This window comes from Syngnathus floridae, chromosome 16 (assembly GCF_059516105.1).
Source record: "Syngnathus floridae isolate MCC-2025c chromosome 16, RoL_Sflo_1.0, whole genome shotgun sequence".
In the NCBI taxonomy this organism is placed as follows: Eukaryota; Metazoa; Chordata; class Actinopteri; order Syngnathiformes; family Syngnathidae; genus Syngnathus; species Syngnathus floridae.
The window spans coordinates 2,768,317-2,792,597 of NC_142428.1; the positions used below are offsets into that span (position 1 = coordinate 2,768,317).

Consider the following 24,281-nt stretch of genomic DNA (forward strand, 5'->3'; position numbering starts at 1 on the left):
AGAGAAGCAGCATTGTGTTGTGTAAAAATATACAAATAAGGAGGATGGAAAGAAATAACCCGGTTTTAATGAAGCAGATTGCCGTATGAAAGACATCTTAGATTAGTGCTAAATAATAATAAAAAACAAATGGCGGGACAGTGCAACTTGGTAGATAATAAAAGAATACTCACAGGAATACATTGTGTACCTCTGCAAAGAACTTGATTGAGGACTTGAGTCTTCTCGGTATCCCTGTTTATGTGATACTGCCCCCTGGTGGCCAAGGGATGAACACTTGAGGAAGTGGTACACCTGAACAAAATTGAATAAAAGCAAATAATTGTGACAAAAATAGTTGAATTCCTCTTGACCGTAGATTTGCAGTCTATATACGTACATCCACTTCAGGGGTGGGCGGATTTGACAAACAATACTTTCTGTGGTCCTTCTCCTGAAGCTTCAATACATGTGGATTAGCGACTTGTCATGAAAATCAGCTTATTAATTAAATCGCCTGCGCTAACACCAGGCTGTATAAAGATGATCCTTGGTCATAAAACAATAATCTGATTATACATCCACGAATAAATCTCTGGAGTCTGAAAGCAGGGATTGTTTATACCACTAGTGTTACGTGGGCTCCCTCTAGCGGTCGGTGAAAATACTTCTTCCAATCCAACACGAGCATCTTTAAAAAGAGTTTAGTGGGGATGAAAACTGGAAGTAGTCTCCATTGTCAAAATGGTTGCATTTGTAATTTAAACTTCCAATATTTCTGATTGAAACAAACCCCAAGATTTTTATTTTGTTTATGTTTGTCAGGAAATTGGCGAGACTGCAAAGGATAACACTGCCACCTGCTGGACTAGATGACTCGGCACAATGGAGAACATATATTGCCAGCAGAGGGCAGCAAACGCGTTTATGAAAAAAAATACGTAAATACAATCATACATAATTTGACTTACTATTAAAGATTATCATGTTCGTGAGATTGGTATACTTTTGAATTGTTTTTTTTTTTGGTTGAGGTCAAAGTTTGTGTGTATGAAAGAGTCTTAACATTAGAGTAAATAGAATAATAAAGTACACACTTAAAATCATGACACGAGAGCAGACATTTGGCAAATAAATGTACCTTTTTAATAGGATATTGAAGGCGTTAGTACCAAAAAGGCACACAGACCAGACTTCATAGTAATGAAAAGTCGACTTTGTTTTAGCTACAAAAAAATACATATATATTTTTTCCTGAAGGGAGATAAATCCTTTCACAGAAAGGACAACATAAGAGACGTAAAAGGGACTCTTTTTTTTTTTATGGCTGTGTACCTTAATCATGGTATCAGAAGTGTCTTTGTCTGTAAAATAGGACATTTGTCATCTTTTAACATGTAGAAATAAACAGCCTTTTGGGAATATTGATAGTAAAACAAAAACACATAATCAGATGCTGGAGTGCAGAAAAGATGCGCAATTAAAGCTCAACTACTTTTCCATCTCACCTGCACAGAGCAAATATTCCCAAAAGGTCTAATTGTTCTTTTGCTTTTTTGGTTCCCTTTATAAAAGCTTCTCGGAAGACGAAGGATTTATAACAATTTTTATCTGGATATATTAATCAATGCATGTGGTAATTTGTAAAAAGGACATCATAGATTTGTTAGACATTTGGGAAGTGTTTGAAATGATATATATATAAAAAATGCATTTCTCTTTTAAAGCCATTAATGCGAAAAACAAAAGCTCAGATGTGTGAAATACTGTCACATTTGTGTTTTCTTGTAATACTGACCATAAAAAAGACACTTTGTCGGTCAACCGATGTAAAGAAGTAACAACCTCCACTCAAATTGGCAAAGACGCAAGCTGAAAATGGTGCCGCCGCGTAAGCTTAAAGCGATGCTGAGTAAGCAAAAGCGTGTCGAGCGAGCTGAAAACATATTGTGAACAGTTTCGGCGCGAGCTTCAAACTTTTGTCGTGTGATCTTAAAACGACGCAGAGCGAGCTTCAACTGGGGCCAAGTAAGCTTAAGTAGATTCATCTCAAAACGATCCAGGGTCAGACAAACTTCAATTGGCACAGAGCAAGGTTGAAATGGTGCTGAGTAAACAAATCATCTCAAAACTTTTGTCAAGTTGAGGAAGCTGAAAATGGCGGCATGGATTGTCTTGGGCGTTTTGGATGAAGGCACGTTGGGCGGCGTGTTCCATTTGGCACGCTGCACTTCCTGTCAAAAGACGTCCATCCCTTCAGGTCTTTGGTTGCTAGCGCCACATTTGAGTGTTCTGCAGATCCCTTTGGAGTGCCACTGTATTAATTCAGGAAAAAAAAAAAGGTGGGGGGCTCCTCACACCACAAACTCGGGCACGTCGTCACTGGTGAGGTCCAGGGAGAAGTACTTGCTGGTCCTCTTGATCCCGGTGCACTGGTCAGCCAGACCTTGGTAGGTCCCGCCCCCGCCGCCACCGCCGTCGCTCAGTTCCTGGGCGCATCCGAAGGTGTAGCTGTGCGCTGTGTCCTGGCACAGCTCGGCCCACTGAAGGCAGTCCTTCTGGTACAGACGGACGTCGTCCAATGACTGGCTGTGGCGGTCGCTGGATGACGGCGGCTTCCTGCACGTGAACGTCTGCCGGCGGGGGAACAATGATTGAGTGTGTGTGCAGGTAATTCTCGCTTTCGCCCTCTAGTGGTTGACTATTTGTTGCGATCAGGTTCGTTTAATGTTGGCAACCAAATTTGTAATCGTGATTAATACTAAATAAATTTTCCCGTATTCCAAACTCTACCTGTGGGAGGGATTCGATGCTTTGTCCTCTCATCTTGACGACCGTCTCGGAGGAGCTTGACGTGGACGAGCTGACATCTTTGACGATGAGACCTGCCAGGACCACGTTTGAGACCTTTAGCGCTCCTCAATGAGATCGGAACAAAACGAAGAACACAAGTCTTTACCGGAGAATCCGTTGTTGTGATCGGGGGACATGGCCAACATGTCCTCGGTGATGTGGATGCACAGCTCCTGGTCCAGGGACATCTCGCTCAGCTCCTCGTAGTCTTTGGGGTCGTCCACCAGCATCTCAATCTCTGCTGGGTTTGCAAGGAGATTTATTTCCAAGTGTACCATTTTTGATGTAGTAGGTACAACGAGCATACCGTCGTCATCCATGATGCGCTCTTTGCCGCCGCTCTCCACACCCGACGTGTGCGAGCTGCCGTGGCTGTTGGTGGACGAGCCGCCGCATGTCCTCAGGGGCCCGTGGGGGGCCGGGTGAGGGGCGCGGAAGCTGTCCGTCTCGATGCCAGACGTGTGCGAGCTGCCGTGGCTGGCGGTGGAGTGGCGGGAAAGACGTTTGTGGCGGGAGACGCTGCCGCTGCTGCTGCCGCTGGCCCGCGAGCGCTTGTCCAGGTTGTCCATGTCCAGCTCCAGCGCGTCGCTTATGTACGACTCACGGTACTGTTTCTTCTCTGGAAGCACAGAGTTAGACATTTGAGATGACATTCCTTATTGTGCCAAATTGCCAAAATGTTTTTTTCTATGACCGACCTTCGTGTTCCTCCAGCCGACGGACCTGCTTGAGGACCGGCTGCAGGTTCATGTAGAGTCGGTGGCTGTTGCTGAGCAGCTGCAGGAGATGTCGGGAACGCACGGGGCACCCGGTGTAGTAGATGAGCTTCCGAGCTGAAGGAAGCCCGTCGGGGAGGATCTCGAACTTTTTACCCTAGTGAAAATAAATAAAATGTGAAATAGTGTCTTATGGCTAGCTGTCCAAATATTCTTCTCTTCAGATTGAATTTCAAACTATAACAATCAGAAGGTCAGGACGATGACCTCGTTCCACATCCACAAGGATGATAATGATGAGGAAGTACAAACAAGACTTTTGTTTTGTCTTCTTTGTCAGCCTACTCAACATCTGCTGTTTATTGACCCGCGTGTCTCGCCACCGGGCGGTCACCGCGGTGCGCTGCCACGATGAGCCAAAAGCGAAGGGCGCGGCCGCTCTAATTGCGAAGAAAAGAAGGAGGAAATGCAAAAGTGCAACTAGGTTGAATGCAAAACTGCAAAACAAAAGAGCGGACGTTTATTTTGGCCGACGATGATGGCGTTTGGGTCACGGATATAAAATTCCGCTTTTATGTCAAAATGGCTGATCCCTAGCAACATATTTCCAAAGTAGGTTTAGTTTGTGTGTGGGCAGGAAAAGCCTTCTTAAATCCTCAATTCGTTCCAGCGACAATGACGAAAGAGAAATCAAGCCTTGGCGCCGAGGTTTAGGATGATGTGATGACTCACCACGAAGACCAGCTTCCCCACGTTGGTCCACGGGAAGTCGTACAAAAGCTGCCTCACCGAGCCGATGTTCTGCGAGAAAAGTCACGGGAGGTGTTGACAACTTTGGGATTAGGGCATGCAATGAATCCCAGATTGTACCTGGAAGATTTGGATTCCACGTAAAGTCAGTCCCAAAGTGAGTGATGCCTCCACTTCCTTCTTGTCCTAAATCCAAATTTATGTGATTAAAAAAATCAAAGGATTTATTAATGACTTTTTTTGTGGATCTATTCTCAATATTGGCTCACTTTGTAGAGTCTGTAGTAATGGACGGTGACATCATCGAGCTGCGCGCACTCCTTGATATATTTGAGATGCGCCTCGGAGGCCGTGAGGGCGAACTGGTCCTTGTGCATGTTGGGGATATGTCTCAGGATGTAGTCGCTGCCACGCTTGGCTATCACCTGGGCGAGAGGACGAAAGGGGGAAAGGTCGTATGTGTTTGTTTATGCAACACGTGACCTCACTAATTGCCATGTTGACGTTTGCTTTTGTCATTTCCCGTTGTGATTTGGGATAAGGAGGCGGATTGCAGGAAGTGTGGAGCAATCAGACGGGTGTGGTTTTAACACACAGCAAAAAATGTGGGCCAAAATAAAACTCAGTGCCCCACTTTTTTTTTTTTTTTTTTTACAGAGGAACCACATAAGATACAAAACAATATGATGAAGGCCATGTTGACAAAGATGATGTTAGGCGCACTCACCCACGGGGGGAAGTAAGCTTCAGGTTCAAAGTATTTCCCAAAGTGCTTGTTCCGTTTGAAGTTGCCCAGGTCGGCCTGGAGGGCAAAAGCGGCCAGCAGGAAGTAGGCCTCCTCTCGTTGGATGCATTGCGAGAGCAGCACCTGTTTCCTCAGGTGCCAGTAGTAGTAGTACCTGGCGGCGCGGTCACTAAAAACACCCGTGTGTTAGCGAGCTGATTGGCTAACATGAGAAGGCCAGACTTACCTGATTAAGCGTCCGTTCTCCACGTAATACTGAGCTCTGAAGTGGATGATCATCGGAGGGCCAAACTGGTCGATACCCTGTAGAAGGGATGGGTGTTTATTCTCTTCAAAAGGAGGAACTCCAACAGAAAGTCCGCTTAGTCGGTTTCCATATCGCCTTACGCCCGCTTTGTCGCCTTAAGGACTTGATTTGGAGCTTTGTTCTTTGAAGAAGTGCTCGAGGTGACAGCGAAAAGCTAGCCAAAGAATACCAGGAGTGGGGTTCGAACCCACGAGGACTAACGTCCATTGGATCTTAAGTCCAACGCCTTAACCGCTCGGCCATCCTGGTGTTGTGCCAAATGATCAGTGACGATCGATTCACATCGGTTACCTTGCTGGCTTCCCGCTTCCATTCTTTGGGGCAGTACTTGGACAGTTTCTGATCCAGTTCCATATAAATATGTTCGTTATCTGCCGGAAGAAAAGCACATTTTCCGTCATCAGGTGGGCTTGGGGGTCACGAAGCGGCTGGGTGGCCGCTGTTTGCTTTGCGGATTTCACGCTGTTCAGACAAACACTTGAGGAATGTCCCACAATCAGACCCGATGGCACCGAGCCAGCGCACCGACCGACCCGCCATTGGCTCATCTGGAGGCCAGCTGTCTTTTTGCAACACACTGCACTTGCCGGCCAGCGTCACACACACGCACGCACGCGGTGACTCACACAGCCCTTTTCTGGCCGCACAATGGAGCCAGTCAGGAGGAGGAGGCCCGGTTTGACGGAGACCTCCATGACAGCTAGGTGAGACCACTTTTAGGGCCCGTTGAGCTTTTCCCAGCTGGGGAATGCTAAGCTATAAAATGTTCTGAATACATCTGCGGTCAGCCATCTGAAGAGAAGTAGTGGACTCACTTTGAATAACACTGAGTCCAAACAGGTGACAGTCCTTCAGCCTTAGAAGGTCACACACTTGAACCAATAGCTCCTGACACAGGGTCTTCACCTGAGAAGGAGAACAAGCCACATCAGTTGAGGTAGAAACAAAAAGTTCTATTGTTGAATTCTACCCTCACGTTGACAATAACGTTGAGCGTGTCGTCGTTGGGCAGAAAGACACAGACGCAGCGGCGGTCCTGCATGGCTTTGTTGTTGTGGAAGTTCACTTTGTTCATCTTCGTGTGGCCTCCACCTCCTTCCTCCTCCTCCTCCACCACCCTGCTACCACCAGCACCGACGCGCCGACTTCAGCCGCGCTTCAGCCCGGAAGAGGAACATGGAGAACTACTGGGTGACCGCTGTGGAGACACAAAGAGTTTTCTGAGCGCTGTGAAACTTCTCCGAAAGGTGGCCGTCCATTAACAATGCTTCCTGCTGGAAGTCATTCACCTTCAAGGCTTCCGCTTCGAACAGATTAGGAAGTTATGGGTGGGATTAAATTACAGTAGAAGAGGAAGAAGCAATTAGTCTTTGAAAAGAAGCCAGCGATTTGAATGAGGGCCACATTCCGATGGCAGAAAGTGACGCTACGTAGCATTAGCATAGGAGCTATACATACAGCAGCTGGCATGAGGTTAATGAGATGCGAGACGCTTCTAATGATGTACATTAGAAGTGCCAGAAGGTTCTACATCTGTGTCTAGCAAAAAATATAGAACGGTACCGTTTGCCAACACCAAATAAAAAACAGTAAATGATAGAATAATCGATTCTAAAAATATTGGCGCCAAAGTCGAATAAGTCTTGCTGAAGGATTTTAACATAATGTCGTGATTGTTTGACTTTTTGAGGCAAATTTGCAGTTGACCTTCCACTTTGGGTCTTATGGAGGGCGTATTCAAATGTGATATTTCCAGCAAGACAATCGTTCTTCTGTAAATGAATAAGACGATTGTCAGCCGGGCACTGATGGCAAAAGTGACTCTCGAATCGATTCTCACGAGGTGGCCACGTTCGGTTGTCTTATGATTCGCTTGTGAGCAGTCCAGGTCCTCCAGTGTTTATGTATTTAACCAGGTTTGTGTACTTTGGTCTTCTGTTGTGTTTTTAGTGGATTAGATGTTCTTCAAGAGAACTTTGTAGGAGTTGCAGGATAACGTCTTGTGTGGCCCTAAAAAAAAAATGAACGGCGGTTGGAGGTGAGTCAGCCATAACCCGCTCAAGTCATCTTCTAATGCGTTTGAACATCTGCACACGAGACCACAGAAGGCCACGAAAGTTCTCCGAGCAATTAGGGTGAGCGAGGGAGAGTGGCGGATAATCACATTAGCGCCGCCGTGCCTGAGTGTGATGCAACACGGGCGGCGCACAAAAGAGCGGCCGGCTGAGCTTCCCGCGGCCTTTTCAGCCTCGCAAACAGAGATTCTGTCAACGTGGCAAAGCTTTCCACATCAGAGCTTGTCATCAAATTCAACCAAAAAGGAGCCTCTCGCGCTCAAACTTTGCAGGTCTCTTTCATGGCTCCTGACTCAAGACTCGTGAGTCAAAAGGAAAACTTCCTCAGCTTTGTAGGTGAAAAAAAAAAAGTTTCCCCGGGGGAGGCCGTCACTATGCCGCAGGTAGAGGAAGTGTCAATGCCGGATCAAAAAGCGAGCGAGAGAGACGGCGTTCAAAGGCCTTTGAAAAAAGAAAAAAAAAAAGGAAAAGTGCTGCAGTGGGGAGAATTCCTCGCTCACATCTGCTTCTCATTCCGACAATGGCGACCATTGATTGGGGATGCAGCGCCCACAAACTGCATTCCTTGTTAGCGTCCCACAACTGTCCAAATAACATCAGACAAAAGCTTCAAACTAAAGATTAACGAGAGTAACCCGCTTTTGAGTTCAGCTTGTGAAGTAAGGCTGATCGATTTAGAAAAAGAATTAGATGCCATCTTTTTTGCCATTGCCATTTCCGGCATGCATATATATATATATATATATATATATATATATATATATATATATATATATATATATATATATATATATATATATATGCACACCCCCTGCGGAGATGTTTAAGGGCTCTCTTTGAAAGGTCGTGACTTTTTCCCACGGCCGGGAGAGCCGTTTATCCAGCTGAAGAGAAAATGCCGGCGAGCTTGACGTCCGACTCTAAATCACAGCGGTCACGCGGCGGCTTTATCCTTGACGCTGATGCTTGGGTTGGCTCCTTTCCTCCCTCCCTTCGGCGTAAAGCCGGCAGAGAGACGGGATATAAACAGGAAAAAGCCTTTTAATCGGGCCACCCTCCGTGTCTTTTTTGGGGGGAGTAAACATACGCTAGTGTGTACGGCGTTCTAAGTATGCACTTCCGACATGTAAATATTTTGCCGTAGGATGATGATATCTGAAATATTCCAAAATAGTTCCTCCGTGTGTCACCGGGGGAGCGGAAGCCGTCACGGTGACTTTGCCAGGGGAGTCATCGCTGCATCTTGTCCAATCTGCGTACGCTAAATACGCTTGTCGCTAACAATAGCTAAAGTGAGTCAAGCAAAGCTACAAATCTCTGCCCTTTGGTAATCGCAAGTCTTTTCTTGAATAAACAAAAGGAGCATACCTTCTTTCACACACACACACACAAGTGGACATGTTGGAACAGCCCAAGCTCCCCGCCCGGCGCTGGAGCAACCGAAGCGCTCGTGAGTAATTCCGCAACACGCCGCAGAGACGTCAACCCGGCCATTACGCGCGCTCGAAATAGAGCGCGACAGCTTTTAAGGAGAGGCTTGAAAAGATGCGAGCTGCAATTATAGCAAAGCCCAAAAACCGGGCTTGTTTTGATGGCAGTTTGGCCTTTTCATACCTGGAGGAGGTCTCGCAAAAACTTTGAGCCCAACTGTAAGAATGGGAATGTTTTTAAAAGCTCGGGCGGAATGCGTAACAGCATCCACCTGGTTGCTCGCCAGAGGATGAATCTATCAGCCAGAAGGCCAGCCTCAATGGAAGGAAAAGCTATAATGAAAAGCAGCGCGCGAATAAAGGTCGGACTTCCTTGAAAGGATCGGAGCGGAGGGGAGAGAACACAATCCAAGGAAGGAGAGACAAATGCAGGAAGAACTCAGACATTTTTTTTTTTGGTGAGTGGGGGACATTTTCAGAAACGGTGTTAACCCAGCTAATTACTTAAGTCACAGGTCACTTGTATGACTTAGCAGTTTTTTGGAGAGGATTGAGGTGGTGCTGATTCCACACTCCTGCCCAGAGTTTATTTTGAACCCTCCCGGTTATTTTGGATTACGATGTTCAGGGCTGACCGAAAGAACCGCAGATCAAAACAGACTTAAGGGGAAAAGTGTAAAAGCATATTTGGGCCTGATATACGGGAGAGAATTTGTGGAGGCGACATTTTTTTGTTTCATGTTTACGTCGCCAAGGACAGACAATCGGGTTGTTTTTGTCCCAATTGTTCCTCTTCCCGAACAAGGACGTCAAGACGTCTGGCTATCTTGTTTTTTGTTTTAGATTGTTTGGTGAGAGAGGTGGATTTCTTCTGATAATAAGGTCTAGAAAGCAGTTAAAGTTAAATACATGGATTAGAGGCGTGAATTATATATGAAGTGGGTCCACTCTACCAGGTGAAAGAGTTTTTCCTTTCCAAGTTGGACTTTTCGCAATCGCCAAAGTCTTCTCCCCGGAGGCAACGTGGATCTTGCTGTGTTGACCTTAAAAGAAAGCGAGTCCCCAGTGAATACAAAGTAAACAATAGCGGCAACATCCACAGAAACACGGCGGGGAAATCAAATCGATCCGAGAAGCTTTAGGAAGACTTTTACGCTTTTATCTTCCTGCATTCCAATCATTTATCTCAATGAGTCATCAAAACACACAGCGACCATCCGCGTCCGCACATTTCCTCCTTAAACAGAATTCATCCTGTATAATAAAATAAAATATTCCCTCTGGGAAATTTTGATGGTTAAACACGCAGCAGGTTTACCCGTCAATATTTTGGGGAGAAACAAACAAAATAAATACGGATGTAACCCTTTTGTGAGTCATATTTATTTTGAAGTTTTAGGAAATCTTGAAAACAAAAAAAAAAGGGGAGGAATTCTAAAACTATTCTGCTTGCCTTAATTTTGCTTTTTCCTTTTTATGATAGGAACAAGACAAGGATGTAAAATGGAGTCCAAAATGTGTAATTTTGACATTTTTCAAACATTATTCCCACTCTTTGATTTCTATTTTTTCACTTGAACGTTTTAAAAACAAAGCAAGAATAAGAATAAGATTCATAGTGAATCTGACGTGTGTGTGTGTCTGTGTGTCATAGTAATTACACAATAACAAAGTGAGGAAATTAGCACTACTCCAAAGAATGTGGATTTCATGGGGGAAAAAATACGACCTATATATACTTATCATCGTATAAAACGATTACATAATTATTAATGAGGCTACGACACCCCCAAGAAAAAAAAAAAAAAGCAAAGTTGCTTACTAAAATTCCATGGCAACATTCCCCGTGCATTAACGCTGGCAGCATCATCGAGTTACGTGCCCGGACACGGTTTTTTTTTTCTTCCAGCGGGTTCAAATAACACATTGTCAATATAAAAACAGCTACAAAATAAAAATGTGATTATTTGCTAAGAGTTTTGTACCGTGACGTCACAACGAGACCTTCCTTGGATTAAGTTTTTTTAAGAGTCCTCGTGAATGACCCACAACTCACCTTTTGCTAAGAAAAAAATGGCGTATTCCCTTGAAAACAAGTTAATCCAGGCACGTTGTTGTTTGTGGCGAAGGAGAAAGGAACGGGAAAAGGATATCCGCGATGCCGAGAAAGAGACTTTTAAATTCGACGGAGCGCAGTTGAACCGGTCGACTCGCGCCACATTCTGCCCAAGCTCCAGCTCTTCTTCTGGGTTTACATGAGCTCCGCGAGAGGGGGCGGTCGGCAGGGTTGGATTGAGTAAAGAAGACGGCGTAAAATAACAACACAACCAAAGAATGTCATATTCTTAGTTGTATTCATGTTTAAAATATATTTAGATAAAATTATCAGCGTTAATACGAGTTGTTAAAGTATAGTACCACAAAACGTCATAGTGCTAAATATTAAACTCCCCCAAATATAAGGAAAGTTGGTATCGTCCACGGTGGTTTCTCATTCCTTTCCCGGCTGGATTGGAAGATTGGAAGTGTCCCACTGGCTGTGGAAGGGGGAGCCAGGGGTGGGACTGAATATAAAGATATTAAAAGCAAGTCCTGAAAATACGTCCTAATGTGGGCCAGCTTATTTTTAAGAGCGGAAACTACTTACGTCCTCGTTAAAAATCTCCCAATGTTCGTCATAAATCATTAAGTGTACTCCAGAATCACAGTCACAAAGGTGCGGAACTCAATTTAAACTATTTATTATCCATTTTCTGTCATGGGAAAAATAATAGAACCATTGTAAAGTCACAAAACACACTGCCAAAGCAAGATTCAGTGGTGAATCCCCAGACTTAAACCCTACAGAGCATGCATTTGATCTGCTACTTTGATGCTCGCTGAACTGAACTCCCATTGAAGTCATCTTGAGTAAATCATGATGACGCACTCAACGAAAGACAAAAAGAGGGACAGAGAAGAAAGCGATGGTGATGGCCGGGACGGAGTCAAGGAGTGGATGTCACCAGATGGTACGGTGAAAACAATACACCATGGTAACCCTATACAGTAGACGTCTTTTCATTCAAACACTGGAATAGTGTTTGAATAAAATGACAAAGATGAAACGTTAACATGCCAGTGAGAATAATGAAGGATAAACACAACACGCAATGCACATGGTGTCGTTTGCAATTCAAATGGAGGAGAGCGGCAATGCAGGTTATACAAAATTATCTGTGAAGATTCAAACACATGCTCTGCAGCGGCCCCCAGCAGTGTCGTATAACCCCCGCAACGAGCGAGCGACCCACCGACTGAGCCCAATGACTCGCTTGCTGCTGCTGGCTTTAAAAGTCATTTAAAGCCAGTCAGCAGCTTTTGTCATTAGCTCATCGTGTGCAATGAGCTAGGGAAAATGAGACGTGTGTGTGTGTGGGCATGTGTGTAAAAACATTTGGACCAAGTTGAAAACGCTTGTCGCTACTAAATAATGCATAGCAACTATTGACGTCGCTTTTAAGAAAACATGCAAAATTCATGCCAGCTTTGCGCCTTCCAGGCATCAGGAGAGTATGTCGAGGAACGTAATGAGATAATGGGGCCTTTTTTTATGACTTTGTAATTCAAAAACATTCTATTGATTTTCTGCAGCCTTTGGTGGGGGGGCATCAGTGATTTAGAATACACCCTTGATGCTACAGTTCTTGAAATCAAAAATATTGATATAAATATAGCTATATAATGACATACTGCCCCCTAGTGGCCATGGTGGGCACACCAGAAGGAGAAACACAATGAAGTAAAAAATAAAATCATTTGAGTATTGTTATATTCGTCACGTTTTAATGATATTGTTGCAAACCATGTTGCAAAACCCACACCCCCCCTCGTCCTACTCGATGGAATGTCGGCTCTAGACTCTGTGGTACGAACGTGTCACCTGAGAGTGTCAATTCAGGCATCAGTGCACTCTGCTATCTCATGCATGCACCCTCACCCTCGTCCCCCCCTTGCTGTTAAAGCTCCATCCCCCTTTAACTGCAGTAATAACATTCCTGAATATGTGACTTACTGCGGCGTTGACTTACATTATAAGCAGCCTTGCTTCGGGTTCATCGGGACCAAGATGTCATTTTACGCAATTTTTAGTTTAGTGTTATTTATAGTGAAGGTACTTGCATCTATTTAAACCACAGTTGCATTTGTAAAAATGGTGGAAGTATAAACATTGATTTATTTAATCTATATCAGGGTATTTAAAAAAAATCTTTGTTTCTATTTGTCATCAATGAAGAGAAAATGTGACTTTGTCAGTAACATAAGAAAGAAAAATAAACAATATTAGCATCATTGCGCAATCCCAGCAACTAAAAGATTCGGTCACGACATAACCGTGTCAAAAATGCAAGAGAGTTCGCAGTGAGAGGAGATAGTGAGAAGAAGAGAAAAAGAAGAACAAATATTTGGCTTCAGCGGGGAGACATGTTTGGGTTTCGTTCCTGTTGTTCAAAGTCCAAAAAGAAAACTGTGCCAGTTGAAACTTTCACAGGTGTGCGTTGACCTCGGATTCTCACACGTGCTTCTGTTTTGTTGACTGGTAAAGAAATGTCAGATGGCTCTATTGTTGCTATGTGTTTACAAATTTAAGTATCGAAAATCGATTACAATAATCGAGTCTTGGGCTCCGAGAAGATGAACAGATAATTTTTCAGAGACATCCAAAAAATGGGCCTAGCATTTCTTTGCAATGTGAACATCGCCATCTACAGGCCTGGCATGCATTCTGTATAGTTTTCGATTATCTTGGACGTATCGGGATTAACTCGGTTTTGATCATTGAAGCCATTTCCACCTGTCACGACACTCCCAAAATCAACTTCATCTGCAGTTCCGGCACGGTTTCACCGTTAACGCTCCACCACAGTCTGCCGCCTTTTACGACCGCCTTTAATCTGCCTTTGTTCTTTTGCCGTCTCACCCTCCTCTCACCCCCCCTGAGGGCTTCTCAAATTCCTCCAAACTGCTCCATGTGAAAGACGTGAGAACCTTTTTCTTCATTGATCAACTTGATCCAAGATGGAACTTCTGCGTACAGATTTACAACGCCAAAATATATACACGCATACACACAAAGAGCGAGTGTTTTCAAAAATGACGTCGAGTGTGTTTTGGTTCGCTCGCCTCCAAAGAAAGAACCTCTCAGACCAGGAACATTTACCTCACAGAGGCACAGGAAGAAAGACTGTTTAGCTAAGACTTAAAAAAAAATCCAGGCTTTGGGGTTTGTCCGTGGTGACGCGGGTTGGATCGGTCCAGGTCCCGGCCCAGTGCAGGAGACCACGATGGTTTCAGCGGGAGAACATCTGGTTGTGTTTAGGGACCCTGCTGTTCATTCAACAGAACATTCCAAAGCAGGCTCTGTTGTAATGGGTCACAGAGATCCAGAACATGGAGGTTCAGCCATGAGTTTGCAAAAAAAAATGGAGTCCAAGTGTTGATTTTGCAACCCCCCCCCACCTCTCCCCCCTGAAGTTCTTGTTCTACAAGCACTTTAAGTGCGATTTCACTTGGTGTTATCACCGCGACCATGCCAACGAATCCAACAACTAGCAGGAAGTAGATTAGCTCGGGCTGTCTCGGGCCATTGTGACCCGCTTACGGATTATCAAGGTTGCCAATTTATCTTGTTGGCAAACTAGAGACGCTTTTAACAACATCCTGTTATGGTGCCAAACTGGCGTGTACAAAAAAAAAAGATGAAGGATGTTTAAATGAAATATGAAGATTCTTGTGAATGGTCGCCGCTTTGTTTTTAATTTAAAGTCACACTGTGTTCTTTTTGAACTAAATCAATCAGATATACCGAGTTATTTTTAATGGTGGCAGGTAAACATCATCCAAAAAAAATTAATATTGACGTCTTGGTTTGTCCTCATGTAACTCCAACATCTGCAATTTTCCAGGTCCAGGTCCAGGAAGTGTCCAAACCTCCCAAGTGGTGACCCCCCCAAGTTAGCGTTATGTGCCGAGGCTCCTTTCAAGCTTCTCCAAAGTTTCGGTAGCGGCTTGCAGCTTGAGCTTCAGCTGTCTCGTCCGTAGTCCATTGCGGTGCTGGACCTCTAGAAGACCTGCCGCCTGGCTCTTGAGTAGTTCCTGGTGCTCCAGCTCCTTGGATTCCAGCTCTTGCACAAGGTTACTGTGCTTCATGGAAAGCTCCTCTAGCTTGTCCTCCAGGGCCGCGAGGCGAGCGTTGCTGGCTTCGCGATGGGCCTTGTTCTCGTTGTGCTTCTCCAGCTGCCTTTGGAGCTCCTCGAGTTTGTTCTTGTCCTGCTGGAGGTTCTCCTGTGGGCTCACCGGCTGCTTCTGGATGGACGTCAGTTGCCGCACCACGCCCTGGCACATGATGGTGGTGAGCTGTTTCTCCAGGAGGGAGATCTCCTCCATATGCGCTTGGTAGAACTCCCAGCTTCGCTTTAGTGCATGGCGGAAAGCGCCGTCGTGCTCTTTCTTCAGTGACTCCAGACGGATTTGCATTTGCGTGTCCAGGATGTTGATCTCGGCTTCTACCTTCTTCTCGGATGTTTCAAACATTGGGAGAATCTTGGCGTTGTGCTTGGCCTCCAGCTCCACCTTCCTCCAGTCGTGCGGGACCATGATGTCCACAATCTTGGCCGCCTGGTCGAACTTAAGCTGCTCAATGTGGTTTTGGTTGTAGAGCTCCTTCTCACTGATGTCCACCTGCAGGCTGCGGATCTCGTTCAGCGCCCCTTGCTCCATCTCAAAGTTCTTGTTGTCGCCGATCGCGGAGAAACCGGCCCCGTCCAGTTTCAGTTGCGAAATATTGGTGTGGCACTCGGACTCCAGGTGTCGGACCTTCTGCTGGTACTTGGTCACCTTCATCCTGTGGAGCATCTTGGCCTCATCACGCACGATGCTGCCCTCACGTAGCTTGTCCTTCACATCTTGAAGCTTCTGTTTGGAGATCTCCCAGAAGGCTTTGACTTGGTCCCGTATGAGCAGGAAGCTCTTCTTCTCATCTTGGATGCGGGTCAGCTCCGTTGTGATCTTAGCAACTCGCTCTATCAGCTGCTGTTCGGTCAGTTCGGTCAGTGGCGTGTTTTCATCGACGACCGCCGCTTTCCCTTTTTTCCCTTTCCCTTTGCCCTTCCCTTTGCCCTTCCCTTTAGCCATCTTGGAGAAAACTCACAAACTACAAGCCCTGGATATATTTCGAGGACTCAGTTGATTGCAGTCAAGTGATTTTCCGGAGCTGCAAAACGTTGATTGCTTTGAAACGACAACTATCAGCAAGTCTGAAATGTTGTGATGTCATCTTTGGCAGTGAGGTTTTCTTTGAAGAGTAAGTTGGTTTAGATGATTCCATCAAACATCATAGATGACATCTTAACGGGAAACAGTCTTTGAATTGCTGCTTGACTCTTAAATCGTCTTCAAAAAATGCTCCAGCTAGGAAATAAGCTTTTGTTGTAACTTAAAACTTGGACCGGGAGACGTTTGGAGGATTTAGCGTCGCCGAGGCTGGTTGTCTGTTTCCATCAAACACAAAAGATTAGCGCATTCCGGGTCGTCACTGATACAGCTGAAAAGAATTATGGTTTTTCATCCTCGTGTTTTTCGGATGTTGACGTAAGCCTTTTTTTTTTTTTCCTCTTAAAGATGGAAGCTTTTTTTTGTCTCTGAGTTCCCGGGGTTGTAGGTTTCACATAGTCACCACTGCTGGATCCACCTTCTTCCTTCTCGGAGGAGGAACTGTGGTCCATTTAATTCCAGTCTTGGCCGCAACTACGTTCTCGTGTATTTGAGCAAACCACAAACGCTCCGAGAAAGTCTAAACATCAGCTCCAGAAAAATTGGTAAGCTAAAGCTCGCTTGCTAGCTTACTTGAGTCAATACTGGTGAGCTAATCATTAAAAATTAGAAAGTATTTGTTAATTAGGGCTGATTAAGGCTCAAAAAGTGAATCAAATATTTTCAAAAAAGTCATTTTGTCGCGAAACATGGGAACTGTCATCTCAGACCTTGAACAGAATGTAGTCTGAGCCATCTGTGTCACATATGCCACATTGTCATTTTTGTGGGAATGTAAAACATGTTTGAGGTTTACAACCAACAGGAACATGATTTGTAATCTGGAGGTCATATCAGAAGAAACACATAAGTTCCTAGTAGATAAAATGATAGCAAAGATTCTTATAGTCAGTTTAGCATTGTGAAATATGCTAGACATGTCGAGAATGAGACGCACAAAAAATAAACGCCTGAAAAGACACAGGAAGTCTGATTTGGTTTGGAATGGCCATTTTGTGTCAGTTTTAAGTGTGTGTGTTGTGTGAACGAGGCAAAAGGTGATGAAATGTGACCACAGGTGAGCTCACACACAAGTCGGGGCCTGCCCGCCATTCATCGGGATGAACCCAAGCTAACATTTGGAAATGTGTCGGTATGTCGGGCGTGAAATTCAAACAATGCAACTTGGTTCTATTCAAACGCAAAATCTCATTGTGGCGGTTTTCAACTCAGCCGAATAATATAATAGTGGGCTGATTTCAAAGCAGAACTATTAAAAAAAAAAAATCAACATAATCACTCACATATTTTGGTTGAGTTTGATCAATTTGAATATTTTGTTATTTGCTGGAAATTGTGAGCTCATCGAAGACACAAATAAAATCTCCCTCCCTTTCCCTGGTGTCCTGATCTTAAATGAATTCCGATGTCTTAATGCACACCAATTCCCAGTCAAGTGGAGAAAAAAATTAACTCAGGGAGTGGATGCATATGTCGGGGGCTTTTCAACTGACCCAGGACCAGATGTGAGTTTCGGGTCGGGTGCCGAGCACCACAACAAAACTCGCCATCACCATGGAAACGGTCGCTCGGTTGGCTGATTTGTTTCCACGGGACTCATTAACACCGACACGCATTGAATTCTCCGCTTGGGTTGAATGAATCTAATTTCAGGTGGTTTAGTGACACCTACCGGCGAGAAATATACTGCAGCGTTGTAACTGTAAACGCAAATGTCAATCAAAATAACATGCATTCCTCTAAATAAGTATATTTTCATACTCTTCAGTTGGTTTAATTTCTAGAGGTGTTATTGTACATTTTGCAATCATTTTTTTTTTAAATAATATAAGACAACATCCAATTTCTGTAAAGTCCTCATTTATTCCCAATTAAATTCCTGGTACCTTCCATGAAAATTTCCCATCTTTGAAAAAGTTCCTAGAATTTTGCAAGCCTAACCTTGGCTAACACTGCACTCATCAAACATTGTTACAGGGACAAATGACATCTATGTACATCAGATGAAACCGTTATTTAAAAACATAATAAAATAGAAAAAGAAAGAAAAGGATGCATAGCTGATAAAAGAACACCGCAAACTCCCAACGGCTCCACGGACCTCCCAACGCTCAAGTTCCGTTCCTGGGTGAAGCGCCCGAAGAGGAAGAGGGGGAAAGGGAGGAGGAAGAGAGTCGCGTTGTAAACGTTGTTGGAAGCGCGAGGTTCCTCCCACTCGACAAGACACAACATGCTGCTCCACTCCGCCCTTCTAGGTGTCCTCCTCCTCCTCCTCCTCCTCTTCATCCTCGTTTTGCTGTATGCGTCCGGCCATTGCCCGCTTCCGAACGGCCTGTCCCGTCTTGGGCTGACCCTCGAGGGTGGCGGCGAGGCGTTGCCGCATCCGCCACGCCTCGTCGTCCTTCTCCTCCTCCTCTTCGTCGTCGTCGTCCTCCTCCTCGCCGTCGGCTTCGCGCTCCTCCTCCTCCTGCTGCTGTTGGAGCCACGCCTGGTCGCCGGCTTCTTTCTCTGCACGCCAGCGACATCAGAGATGCCACGGAAATTACTCTTCATCTTTCGCGTGCTGTGGAAGCGCTCAGCTTGAAAATGCCGACTAGAAGAGCTGGAATTTATTTGGGGCTGACCAGAGGGATTTCGATGGTGTTGATTTTAAATGTGATTAATTCTGAACGCAGCCACATTCCCAGTTTTAAGAGGATATACCCAAGAAATGTGGGGAGGGTGTGTAGACTTTTTATAACCAACAAAAGCAAGAGTTGGAATCTTTGAAGCGAACTTATTAAGGATATGAGATAGATGTATAGTTATTTAAATTTGAAGTCAATTTACATTTAGCATTTCTTTTTATAGTTTTGATAACCTGGCTGATATTTACATGTATTAAGTACTGTATTGATTTGGTTTCAAAACTTTTTTGACACTGCTTTGCAATCACACTTAATAATTATTAGCACGCAATCCTACCACATGACTCAGAAAGAAATATTTGGTCCTAATCAATAAAATGTTTTCCACAATGAGAATGAAAACTCACTCTGATAGTAGCCCGGAGAGAATCGTCGAGACGGGAAGACAAAATCGGCGATAAACACCAGCAGCTAAAAAAAAAAGTTGAGTATGTTACTTGACAAACCAAAACTTTTGACACAAAGTTTCATTTTGGCTCACCAGTCCAAGAGCGAGGCCGGAGAAGAGTGTAGCCAGGCCAAAGATGACGTACGAGCCCCACACGGGAATGCCCAGTTGCTCCGTCATGTAGTTATGACAACGCTGCGAGAACCGTCCCACATTATGTAAGCAACTTTTCCTCCACTTTTGTCTCATTGTCTTCTCACCGCACTTACCCGGATGAACATGGAGAGCTTGAAGAGAGCAGACATTGAGTTCATTCTGCAAAAGATGACACAAGACGTCATTAAAAGTTTTGTTTTGCAGTGAGATCATCATTTATGATTATGAGTGGAACCATTAGTCAAAACACATAGACATAATTGGACAGACAACGTTGGGCACTCACAGAAAAGACGAGGGAGCGAACCAGGAGGAGACCGGCTCCACCGTACTCCACTTCTTCTCGTCCACAAAGCTGAGGAATTCATCCTTGGTGCGTGCGCCCTGGTATTTGCGGAAGACGCCATCTTTGCAACTGGGACCCACATGAAAAAGGCCATTTATACATAACCTGAATTTTTATATTTTAAATAAATGAATGAGAAATTATAGAAATAGCTTACTGGTAAATAGTTGGAAGTGACGTAATGATGAATCTCCCACTAAGACCTTCCGAGTAAGAAGAAAAGCAAGTTCAGACTCAGTAACGAAACCACGAAATATTTTTTTTGTGGGGCTCCGTACCTGGTTGCTCCGTCACGTCCACCTTGGCGATGTTGACACCCATGTCCTCCCCCCATTCTGCAAACTCCTTCCACACCGGTTGGAGGTGTTGGCAGGCTGGACACCAGGGTGCATAGCTGTTGGGGTTGAAGTTGTCACAAAAAACATATTTATCTCTCTTACATTTCTTTATACTAAACATTTTTTCCAACCACCTTTGGATAAATAATAAAAAAAAAGGTAGAAACAGATTGCTAGAGAATGTAATAATGCAGAAAGTTTTTCCTGGTTAGAGAAACACATTTCCTCTTTTGCTAAGTTTAATATTCTTTGAATGTTCTAGAATGATTGTCAAAATGGGGAAGTCGGCATTGCAAAGCCCTGACAGTGAATGACTTAATATTTGATAAAAATTACTTCCACTGTCCATCAGTTGATGATATGTAGAAAACTACAAAGTTAAAGATTTAAAACCCGAACGTCAAAACAGTTACTGCTAGCTTGTGCATGTGATTAGCCGGCTCGTTGGCTAAGCTAACGTAGCCTAGCAAAACAACTACCAAACATTCAACCACAGCATTACATTAGAACGAATAACTGTGGTTTAATTGACAGGTTGTAAATATTTTGAATATTAAAAAGTTAGACAACGAAATGCCCTCCCCAGAGTCCCCCTCCATGTGGCTAGCTGACGGATTTAGCTAAAGCTACTGACAATTCAATCATCCACTCTCCGGTCAGGATGTCCTCCCAGTTGCTGTCCGTGACTTCCCGGAGGCTGTCCTGCTTGGCCCCGGTAAACGGCAAGGACGCGAGGCACACGCTGACAAGGAGATAGCATATCGGCGAGGGGTGTTTTTGACCCAGACGCGAGGGAAACATGGTGGCGCTCTCGTCCGCTGAGCTAACCAAAAATTGACTCCCTTTGTGATGCGTTCGAGGGCAAATCCCGAAATCCGCCCTCAAAACGATGATTATAAAGGTTGATCTCGGATCGGATTTGAGGACATTTAATTTGAAAATGACTCAACAAATATATTGAAATAGACAATATGGGACGTTTCTAGGCTTTAATTCGACATTATTTGCGGTCGTGCTGCGTTCGTCATATTGGAGTCGTTGACTGTCAATTCAAAAGTGCCAAAGTGAGATTATAGCAGACACTACAATGCTGATCACGGAGAAATAGCACAAAGGTGTGCTTAATACACCAACAGATTGTTTTTTATTTTTTATCATTATATTGAATGTCATTTAGTCGGCCTTTTCATAAAACTGTTGTAATTTGGAGTACGCAAACCTCTTGTCATTCCTTTTTACTGAATCACTTGGACGCACCATTGCTCAGTACATTTATAAACTAGTTAAACTCTGCATATTATAACCTGATTAAAAATTATTTTAATGTGGGTACACTCAAATAATTAAAAAGAAAATACACTATTATGCGTAAAGTAAAAGAGTATTCTCGAATTAATTTTCTAATATATTTTAATGCTCTAACAATTATCATGTATGACCAGTAGGTGGTAGTGTTGCTCTTTTGTTGGCATGAAATACTGCATGCCAATTAAGATGGTCATTTTGGAAGAAAGTGATTAAAAAGAATGGCTGCAACTAAATGTAGTTTGTCTATGAAGGGATGTTTTGCATGAAATGAAGCCTGGTTTCATTGGGAAGCGCTGAGTGCCAATAAAGGACCCCGAAATCAATATCGAAAGCATTGCCTTATTTTCATTTCCATATTTCTTAAGAATGAACATAATTACCCTCTCTAGATCTCTATAACTCCATTTATTCTTCTTTTAAGGTTTATTGGTAACTAAATCAACCTTATGGGGACTTTACTTTTATAGCTGCAATCACCTTGAAGGTCTAAAGTTCCTCTGACTTTGGAATGTCTTCTGCAACATCCTCACGTGAACTCATTTTATTTATTCAACTCCATCTGTGCCCTTCTTGTAGGTGACTCTAAAATGCACCCTCGAGGTAGAAGCTGAGCATGGGGCGTCATTGCTACTGTTTATATTAAAAAAATGACATTCAAGAGGGAATAATAATTAGTTGCATGAGTGTTGGGAGTTTTAAGGTGCACATTAGTTTTTCTTTTCAAACGTTGAGTAAAATAAAACTGTTGCTTTTGTTTTACTATTACATTTTATCTCTTGACCTCATAATAACCTCAGAAATCTCGGCGTTACTTTGTGACGTTGGCTGACGTCACAATGGACAATCGTGAATTGTGACGTCAGCCAACGCCATATGTCGTGGCCACGGAAACCGTCAATAAACCCATTAAAGCTTTAATAACTTTCATACATTACAAGAATCATATTTTCGTCCTTTTTGTTCCTTGAAAGCAACGTTAAGTGCGTCACAAAACAAAGAATAAACGACACAAACTCACCACCGCTCGAAAGCTTCCGCGAAGTAGCGCCCCTCCGTGGAGGTCGAGTTTCGGAGGTCGAGTTTCAGAACCCGATAGACCTCGTCTGAAGATACACGGACGCGTCCTTCACTTGCAAAATGGCTGAACGTACCGTAAGTTATTTGTGTGCATCTTCTAAACATCCATGTCAATTAGCTGGCAATTAATTGTAAATAATATGAAAAACAACTAATTGTAATTACATTTTGAATAGTTGGCAAAATGGGCCGCTCCATGAGATGGATAAAAACTACGAACATTTTCCCCTGCTTAATTCATATTCTACAAATGTAATATTAATCTGACAACGTTTTTGTAAGGATTTTTTTCTATTTCTATTCTGTTTTTGTTTTAGGCGGCAGAGGAGTATTTGTCTCCTCAGTTGAACACACAGACCCGATATGTCTCTCTTCTGGTTGGACTCCTGGTGGTTATCCTGCTGGTTATCGTGATCCTGCTGCCCGTGTTGATCTTTAACAAAAACAAAAAGCCAAATGATTACGATGAGTCTGCAGTTATAGATTTTTCCGATTGGGGCAAACAACTTGTGTACGTGACCGACGACAAGGACGATGTGCTACTACCACCATCAGTGGATGGAAGAAGCCATGTACGGACCAAACCAGAACAGTCACGTTGCCTTCGTTCAGATTTATAAGTGACCGATTTATGACCGAAATAATTTAGCGCTAAAATAATCCACACTTTTGCTTTCAGCTGTTAGGTTCCACTAACATGTTGAACTTCAGCGAGCAACTCGCTCTGGCACTCGTTAACAATATGGCAATTGCAGGAAAGATCAAGTCTGTAAGTTGTCGCCTTGCAAGCGTTAACCGAAAGTGGCGTGACGCCATGATGATGCTAACTATGTGTTGTTTCAAAAAGCAAAAAGTTGAGGACTATGGCAAGATCGATTCAACTGATGATAAGATATGCTGGTTCAATATTTTCATGAAACCTGTTGGGGTGAGTTTATTTTTTTTGCGTGCATTTCAGTTTAATGTCTGGTCTTCAGCATTCACAAATGACTTTCTCTTGTTGCAGGTTTCTCACATCGGAAATCTGGGTAGAGGTCTGCAAGTTGGCCGCAAGATCATTATTAGAGGACGAGTCAATCAATCCCCGAACAAGTACTCGTCCACATCATCCACAAATAAAGCTGTCACCATGACAACATGTTTGCACTTCTTGCCTTGCAGATTTATGGTCGACCTGTTGGACAATACCACCAATATTTCAATGCGCCTGCAACCTCGTTTCAATTACAACGGAGATACCAAAGTGTTTGTTCGGACCGCCTACATTAGTGGATCTTGGGGTACTGATGAGCGCCAGCAGCAGTCCTTTCCCTTTGACGCCAACTCCTATTTTGAGGTTATATAAATTACTGTTCTACACAAAAGGTTAAGGGCAATGAGTTTACTCGTGAAGATCCCTCTATCTTCTCTTCCAGATGGTCATCCACTGTAGCGAGAAGGCTTTCAACGTGTCCGTCAACAATGCCCACGTGTTGGACTTCAACCACCGTTTGACTGGGCTAAACAGGACCACGCGTGTGAAAGTGGAGGGAGACATCAGGCTGATGGATGTCAGGCTTCTGTGATTTCATCAATGCCATGGCAAAAAGTTCCATTTCTTGATCATGCATGTATATCATACATTTAAATTAAGGATTATTAGAACCACAGGATTGACTCAGATGAATATGACCACTACTTGTGTGACTTAATATTGAGTTAGCGAAGATACTGAATGGACAAGAATAAATTGTTTTTCTTTAATTGTAGTAATCAATAAAACTGCATTACAAAATGTTTTCTTTCATTGTCAATAAAGTGCATTAAAAAAGTAGA

General features: G+C 43.8%; 4 protein-coding genes and 1 non-coding gene across 6 annotated transcripts; 1 reads left to right on the forward strand and 4 right to left on the reverse strand.

Moving 5' to 3' along the window:
• Window positions 1–1,102: 1,102 nt before the first annotated feature.
• frmd6 (FERM domain containing 6) lies at window positions 1,103–11,088 on the reverse strand. Of its 2 annotated transcripts, none has more exons than XM_088401315.1 (15): window positions 10,912–11,088; window positions 9,809–9,898; window positions 6,327–6,548; window positions 6,166–6,256; window positions 5,642–5,721; window positions 5,270–5,346; window positions 5,026–5,212; window positions 4,568–4,723; window positions 4,419–4,484; window positions 4,281–4,349; window positions 3,531–3,705; window positions 3,140–3,451; window positions 2,939–3,070; window positions 2,773–2,864; window positions 1,103–2,612 (listed from the first exon to the last, which is right to left on the reverse strand). In XM_088401315.1, the coding sequence occupies exons 3-15, from the start codon at window positions 6,423–6,425 to the stop codon at window positions 2,334–2,336; spliced, it is 1,815 nt and encodes a 604-aa protein (XP_088257441.1). In that variant the 5' UTR covers window positions 6,426–6,548; window positions 9,809–9,898; window positions 10,912–11,088; the 3' UTR covers window positions 1,103–2,333. The 2 variants fall into 2 exon arrangements, with proteins under 2 accessions (XP_088257441.1, XP_088257440.1); XM_088401314.1 differs by having other exon boundaries at window positions 2,939–3,073.
• Window positions 5,517–5,599, reverse strand: trnal-uaa (transfer RNA leucine (anticodon UAA)). The gene has a single exon. It is a non-coding gene; the product is annotated as a tRNA-Leu (tRNA).
• Window positions 11,089–11,580: 492 nt separating the features above from the next.
• On the reverse strand, window positions 11,581–16,384 carry LOC148385013 (dynein regulatory complex subunit 4-like). Its single transcript, XM_088401319.1, has one exon. The coding sequence runs from the start codon at window positions 16,026–16,028 to the stop codon at window positions 14,856–14,858; it is 1,173 nt and encodes a 390-aa protein (XP_088257445.1). The 5' UTR covers window positions 16,029–16,384; the 3' UTR covers window positions 11,581–14,855.
• A 1,625-nt stretch (window positions 16,385–18,009) lies between these two features.
• Window positions 18,010–20,983, reverse strand: tmx1 (thioredoxin-related transmembrane protein 1). Its single transcript, XM_088401320.1, has 8 exons — window positions 20,716–20,983; window positions 20,022–20,137; window positions 19,901–19,946; window positions 19,684–19,812; window positions 19,511–19,556; window positions 19,335–19,436; window positions 19,201–19,264; window positions 18,010–18,674 (listed from the first exon to the last, which is right to left on the reverse strand). Exons 1-8 carry the CDS (start codon window positions 20,880–20,882, stop codon window positions 18,418–18,420), a joined length of 927 nt encoding a protein of 308 aa, XP_088257446.1. The 5' UTR covers window positions 20,883–20,983; the 3' UTR covers window positions 18,010–18,417.
• Window positions 20,984–22,381: 1,398 nt separating this feature from the next.
• LOC148385015 (galectin-related protein-like) lies at window positions 22,382–24,279 on the forward strand. The gene is made up of 7 exons (XM_088400674.1): window positions 22,382–22,541; window positions 22,784–23,038; window positions 23,146–23,235; window positions 23,314–23,394; window positions 23,473–23,558; window positions 23,628–23,802; window positions 23,882–24,279. Exons 1-7 carry the CDS (start codon window positions 22,527–22,529, stop codon window positions 24,029–24,031), a joined length of 852 nt encoding a protein of 283 aa, XP_088256800.1. The 5' UTR covers window positions 22,382–22,526; the 3' UTR covers window positions 24,032–24,279.
• Window positions 24,280–24,281: the final 2 nt, after the last annotated feature.